The sequence below is a fragment of the Carcharodon carcharias genome, chromosome 6, assembly GCF_017639515.1.
Source record: "Carcharodon carcharias isolate sCarCar2 chromosome 6, sCarCar2.pri, whole genome shotgun sequence".
Classification (NCBI taxonomy): Eukaryota; Metazoa; Chordata; class Chondrichthyes; order Lamniformes; family Lamnidae; genus Carcharodon; species Carcharodon carcharias.
In genome coordinates, this window is record NC_054472.1 from 166,891,235 (window position 1) to 166,898,535 (window position 7,301).

General features: G+C 38.6%; 1 protein-coding gene across 9 annotated transcripts in view; it reads left to right on the forward strand.

The window, feature by feature from the left end:
- Positions 1-6,991, forward strand: part of LOC121278997 (protein tyrosine phosphatase type IVA 3-like) — a 153,039-nt gene extending 146,048 nt beyond the window's left edge. For all 9 annotated transcript variants that reach the window (XM_041189700.1, XM_041189703.1, XM_041189707.1 and 6 more), the window contains 3 exons: positions 2,203-2,333; positions 3,391-3,465; positions 4,299-6,991. In XM_041189700.1, the coding sequence (XP_041045634.1) occupies positions 2,203-2,333; positions 3,391-3,465; positions 4,299-4,416 (324 nt within the window). In that variant the 3' untranslated portion in view covers positions 4,417-6,991. The remainder of the gene's footprint in view (positions 1-2,202; positions 2,334-3,390; positions 3,466-4,298) is intronic.
- The last annotated feature ends 310 nt before the right edge of the window (positions 6,992-7,301 follow it).

Sequence of the window (7,301 nt, forward strand, 5' to 3'; positions counted from 1 at the left end):
AGTTGGTTTATGCCTTAATATAATAGTCTAAAGGTAAACCTCACACACAGGAAGTTCAATTATAGTATTCTTAGTATTGCTATTTTTTTGACCTGTGAAATAGACCCTATGTTTAATCAAATTGTGGTTTGAAAACAAATTTCCTTCCTGAAATTGAATTGGAATGAATGTGATTTTTTTTTTTAAGTGTAATGAATCAGCCTCATGTTGTCAGTTGAGCTTTTGGTTCCAAAAACAATTGAAGCATTCCTGTTACAGTTTTGGGCTGTGTTATCGCTCAAGTGCTCTGTGAAAACCTACTCCTGTAAGCAAGTTGTCACTACATGTGAACTTTAAATACACAATATGTGGTAATGTGGTAATGTAGCTGCACCTAAGTTAAAACAGAGCAGCATTAGTGCAGTAATATCCTCTGTTCAAATGGCATAAGCTCTTTCAAGTCAGTGTACAGGTCTTTGGGGGAGAAAAGAAAGATGAATGTTCTGTTAACCCAAGTGATTTAAGGCTATAATCTATGAATCAGGTATTTTATTAAAAATTATATAATAGCAAAAGATCAATATAGCAAAACTACAACTCAATTCACGAAGTGATAGGACTACAGAAGTATATACATTTACTGCACAGGCTCCAATGGGGTTGGATTTCATGAGTGTGGGTGTCCCTACTGCCCCCACCACCACCTGAGCCCGCCCCCACTTGACTGGATCACCTTACAACAATTTAATAGTCATCAGGCCATTAATTGGCTTGAGGACGACCTTCCAGGCCATCCTGCTCCCATCTGTGGAGGTAGTCTGGCCTCTGAGAGCTGTCAGCCAGTCAAATGACTGATAGCTCTCTGGTCCCAGCAGTACCATTGGAAGCGGTGGCCGCTGGGACAGCATCAGTTCCGAAGGAGATGTTCAGCGACGGAGCCTAGACTTTTTAAGGTAAGTCTGGGTCTCAGTAGGGCAAGACTAGCAGCGGAGGGATGGAGAACATGGGGGTGGGAAGACCTTAGGCGATGGGCGGGAGGGGGTTCTCAGATGAGAGAAGGAGGACTGTAAAACTAGCAACCCTCAGCCCCACCCTCCCTTTGACTGGCCACCAGTTCACCCAGTGAGACCTGCCGGGCTGGACACTTGACGCCAGTGTCAGAAGGCTCTTAAGTGGCCATTAATCTGCCACTTGAGGGTTACAATTGGCCCACCATTGAACAGGCCTACTGACACCTCCCCCACCACTGATAAAACTCGTTGGGGGCAGGTATGTAAGCCCTGGGAATGGCACCATGTTATGGCATCCAATTTTACGGGCCTGCAGTGTCCGAAAAATCCAGTCCCTGGTGTCTGTGCCAGCTTTTTGTTGCAGCAATGTCAAATGAATCCTACTGTCCTGCAGCTCAGTATTTTACTCTAGCCCTTAACTTCTGAGCTTCTAGGAGTAATAACTGGGGGCTACTCCAAAGAAGCACTAGGGAACACACACCCACCCAGGTCAGGATTACACAACAGTTGCCCGGGAAGTTAAAACTTCCATTGCGCAATTACTCTGCTATCACAAACTTCAGATGGTTCCAATTGGCTTACCAGAATAGTTGGCCAGGAAAAGTTAGAAGAATTAAAATCGCTTCTAACTCCTGTATTGTACAGCAAGCATAAAACATTAACACGTCACCTCTTGAATTAATCTGCGTGTCTTTATGTCTTTCTTTTTAAAAAAAAAAAGAAATTGCTATGGCATCAAACAGGACAGATTTCAAATTTGTCATTCTAGGTCTTAATATTTGGCGAACGATTTCCCACCATTTGCTGTGAATGAAATGATAGAAGATTAGCATTGTAACATAACAGATGTAAATCAAAATGGGACAGGCTGTGATGGAAAAAAGCCTGTTTCATCAGAATGTGCTCCATTTCTGCATCTTTCCCTTTCCTCTCCACACAACTCCCCAAAAACTAACCAAAAGGTTATGGAACTGATTGAAGATGGTGCTTATCTTTTTTCAGTTCAAATCTTGGGACACTAAGACATTTGAAAAAATCTCAATTACTATGAAAATCATGATTAATTCGACATTTAATACAGGTTTCATCTTGCTGTATACCATTAATCTTACTGTGCACCATCCTTATAAGCAGCAGCATGTATTGAAATATGTGGACAAGTTGATGGCAAAGTCTTCATATTGTATTGTCCTTGTACTCTTACCTTTTCAAGGATTGGCCGTTTGACGATGGTGATCCACCTCCAAGCAAAATTGTGGATGATTGGCTTAATTTGCTTAAAACTAAGTTTACCGAACAGCCTGGTAGCTGTGTAGCAGTCCATTGTGTTGCTGGCCTTGGGCGGTAAGCATTCAAGAATGTTGGAAAATGTCTAACATGACGTATGTTCTTTGGCTTTTAACGGAGTAACAGTTATGGTTGATATTCTCGTCAACAGCCTGTTGATTCAGATAAACTAGAAATGGCAGAAACAACTTGTAGCCTCTTCAAATTAACCAAACATAACAAAAATAGTTTATAGGAGGGGAAACTCTCGCATTTGAGTAGGAATAAGGAAGAAGTGTTAAGTTAAAGACTGGTCAATGAAGTAAGACTGGGAGCAATATAGCAGTTCTAATCTTATAGTTCTACAATGTTGTGTATGTGGTCTCACCAATGATATGTAAGAGATTCATTCTACCATTTTATTATCTATGTTCCTAAGAGATGCATTTTATGAGTGATCAGTAATAGTGCTCTGATCCTTTTCCTTTTCCATCTTTGCTTAAAATAGATCTTTTTATCATGTATATATTTACTGAACCCTGATGTAGTATCTGTGACCTTTGATTTATCCACATTGATAAGACAGATGAATATTAATATGTGGGATTACGTTGTTTTGTATAACAATAGCTCACCTCTTTTAACATACAATGTTTTTTGCCACGTCAGCTGTGGCTCAGTTGGGAGCATTCTCACCTAATGAGTCAAAAAAGATTGTGGGTTCAAGTCCCACTCCAGAGACTTAAGCACAAAAACTCTGAGCTGATGCTGCACTGCACTACTAAGGCAGTGCTGCACTGTTGCAGGTGATGTTAAACTGAGACTGCTGCTGCTCTCAGGTGGCTGTAAAGGATTCATGTCATCATTTTGGAGAAAAAGAGCAGCAGAAAAATCCCTGATATCTTGGCCAATATTTATCCCTCAATCACAGATTTTCTGATTGCTATCACATTGCTGCTTGTGGGAGCTGCCTGTGCGCAAATTGGCTACCAGATTTCCTACATTACAACAATGATTCACTTCAAAATTACTTAATTAGCTGGAGAAAGCTTTGGGTTGTCCTGAGGTTGTGATAAGTGCTATATAAATGCAGGTCTTTTTGATATACTTATACTGGCTTGTTTTAAACACACAGGGCTCCTGTATTGGTAGCAGTTGCTCTTATCGAAAGTGGAATGAAGTATGAAGATGCAATTCAATTCATCAGACAGTGAGTGCCATTTGTTCCTGGAAAAACAGTTTGACTGTTGTTTGATGTATGAGTTATCCTTCTATTCAGTGATAATAGATCTTCACTTTTACCTGGCTGGTTTTGACAAATAAACTGATTTACAACACATGAAGAACATTGGAGTCTTTGATTTTAACTTGTACATGAAAGTTTAAATTGGACACGAGCTGGCGAGTGCCAATTCTCATTAGAGTACAGTTGTTGTAGGTGGACCTCCCATCCTGGGATTTCCCCTTGCAAACTGAGCACAGAGGAAAGTCATTTGAATTCCCTAACTGCTGTGGCTAAAACAGCTCCACCCATCCATTCCTCTTTAAAGCTGGAAACCTTTTTTCTTCCCTTCCCCCAGGGCGTAACATGATTCTGTTATGATGCAATAAACACGCAGACTGTGTCCTTTATGCTTTGCAGAGCTGCCAAAATTATTGATGTGTTTAACCTTAATAAAATACAGCTTTGTACTACCCTTCCCTTGGACACTAATAGTAAAACAGTTAAGTCCAAATTGAACGAGTGTAATTGTATTTCTTTTGAAATTCTGCGTAATTCCTCCTCATCTTTCCAGGGTTTACTCAGCCTGCACCATAGCACACTCAGCTGACATTGTAACTAGGGCGAGGTAAAATTTGTTTAGACGAGCTGCCAGAGGTGGCCTTGACTGATTCTCCTCCAGTTGATTTGGAACATCAGGGACACCTATGACCAACTAGTCTCTAAACTGGGCACATTTGCAATATAAAAAATTTAAAAGCACTTTATTTTCACCGAATTTTTGCATTCCTTTTCACTTTTTTTCTCTGTCCTTGAAATAGGAAACGAAGAGGTGCCATCAACAGCAAACAACTCTTATACTTGGAAAAGTATCGCCCAAAGATGAGACTTCGAATCAAGGCCCATAATAATCACAAGAACAGTTGCGCCATCGTATGAATTTGACACATTCAGCCAACATGGTTTACAGTGATTTTTATAAAAAAAAATAAAATGCCATTGGGTTTCCTGTCTTCAAATCCAATTGGATGTTTTTTTTTCTGCCTTTAGTAACTTGAATATTTATTTATACAAAAGTCACCAACTAGAAGGAAATACAATTATTTTTGGAAGCTTATTGACTCTGGCTAAAAGTTGTAAGAATGTTTGCCAAAAAGAGGCAGGCTAATACTTCACATTTTATATATGCCATTTTAGAAAAAAAAGTCCCCCAGGATGTTTGATCTGTATGGCTTGTAATCAAATAGCAATTTTGTGTGTTGACCTGAAGAATATGGAGCTGGGAAATAATTGTAAATAGGATGCAAATTGACTTAAATATTAGTGGTCTATTGATTGACTGGTATAGATATTCTGGTGAAACATTGTTTTTTGTCCTGGAAAGTTGAATTGATGTCATTGATAAAGTGCTACTTTAATGCCTAAATTCACCTAATGCAGATGATCATTTGCAGTCATATAGGCCATGTTTTGTGCCTGAAGGCAGTTTGGTTTCTAGAATACAACACTTCCTTATCTTTTCTAAATAATAACTGTACCAGCTAATAACCAGTATGTTAATGTTTCTGTTAGTGTTGCAGCCATTTTTTTATTGGGGAGGGTTGTTCCACAAACATTTTTTTCCCTGCTTCACGTGGATTTTGTCACTAATTGTGTGCTAATCCTCAATTAGAGAGTAACTTCCAATAATTTGAAAGGTTACTGAAGGCTTGTCCAAGCTCAGGAGAAAGGGGAGAGGAAAAGAGTTTTTTAGATTTTGACTGTTCCAGACACAAGAAAAGATTTTACATATTTGTCCTAAAATGTAGTTCTATCTGTTTGATAGGATTTGATAAGCAGAAGCCTGTTACAGGTAGACATTTACTATACCTTTTGAGCTGGTGGTAAAGTGCACAATGCAATTAGACATCATTTTCTATAAGCAAAGTTTGTTTGCAGATGAGTACTGAACATAAGTCCATTGTTTTCTTTTAAGTACAAAGGGATGTTTAAACACATAGCAAGTTTATCAATATCCCAAGATCTGCAGTAGAACTCATCCTTTCAGAGATCAAGCAGCATTGGAATTCACTGAGTGCATTCACACTGCAAGTGTAGTGTTAGTGATGAGTAGTTTTACAACCCTAATTCAATCTCAGTCAACATCAGAGTGGAGTGATGATCCCTGGAAGAAGTTCACTCCATTGTACAGGCCTTTACAACCAATTTAGACTTCACGGTTAATATTGGTGAGAAAATGAAGCCTGTTTGCACTGAAACTAAACTTGTCCTCTGAATGCCACGTAAATAAAGCTTTAACTTGTTCTCCAGGTGTTATTGTGGTTAAGAGTAACTTTTTGATAAATGAGAAAACATGTAAACTAGTCTTTCTAATAGGTTAACCTCTGGATGCATCTGGGAAATAGTGAAATGCCCACATCTGTTTCTGAAGACAACCTATAATTTGCAAATGCTGAGGAATGCCTCATGTAGGAAGTCAAATGGGCATTTAATGTGCTCACTTTTGTGCCCATGCCATCAGATTAATTTTTATCACTCTGGGTTGGTTATGTTGTGCATGGTGAAAGAAAGCTATGTGAATGAATCAAACCTCTATATCAGATATACATCTCCATAATAGTACTGCTAACTAAAGGATTAATTAGTCCTTTCCAGTGAGGTCAATCATAGGGCAGTAAAAGTTTGGTTTATTGTATATCCACATTAAATTAAAATTGTGCCACCTCTCCGTGAACCGTGCTGTTTGGAAGTTGGAGTATTGGCTGTTTGAATATTACAAACAGGTCCAGTCAATTTAGATCAATGGGAACAAAAACAGATTGTGTGAAACATGGCAGATTTGCTCAATTTTCTGAGTTACAATTATATTTTTTACCTCAGGATATAGGTAATGTCCAACAATATTTTGTGTGTAAATTTTGTAACTTTAATGTCAAAAATTTGGGTTTAGAGATTTGGTCTTTAGCTCCTGTTTTGTTGGGCTCTAAATGACCTTCTAAGCCTCTGATACATTTGGTAGAAAGTGCACATTTGTATATTGGTAAAGGTCAAAAAATCAACAGCCCAATATTTGGTGTGCCTGCAATAATAAATCACATTTTAGACCTGCAATAATAACTCAGATTTTAGACCTACTATATGGTGTGATGGTTGGTTGCACAAGAAGTTGATACATTAAGTTACAACACACAATGATGGTGGATTGGAGATTCAAACCTCCAATTGCTGAGTTTTTGAGATAGATAAATAGATATGTATTTATGTCTTTCCTTCTCTCCTGTCAACACCTAGTGTGCAATAGAGACCCGTTCTGGTACACATCATAATGTCCAGGCAGTGACACTGGGCAATCATCCAACATGCCCTTTGGCAACAGTCAGTGAGATACGTATGAGTTAAGAACTCCATTCCTCATGAGGGAAAGGCCATGTTATATCATTGTAGTATTTGGTATAATCTCTTCTACAATATTGCTATGGTAATAAAAGTATCAACAATTATGATCATTAAAAAATAAATTATTTTACAATGTGTTTATATAGTTGCAGAGATTGTGCTAAGTGGAATGAAGCATATGCTTTGAAACTCAGTTCAGAATACTTTACTAAAAAAGCAAGCTACTAAGCTACCTTTGATGCCACTAAGTGATGTGGCATTACTGGTTCCATTTTATGACCCCTAAATCACGGAGTCATATCTAGCACAAAGCAAGATGGTTGCGGCTTTTGGAGGTCAATCATTTCAGTTCCAGGACATCACTGCAGGAGTTCCTCAGTGTCCTAGGCCCAACCATCTTCAGCTGCTTCACCAATGACCTTCCTTCT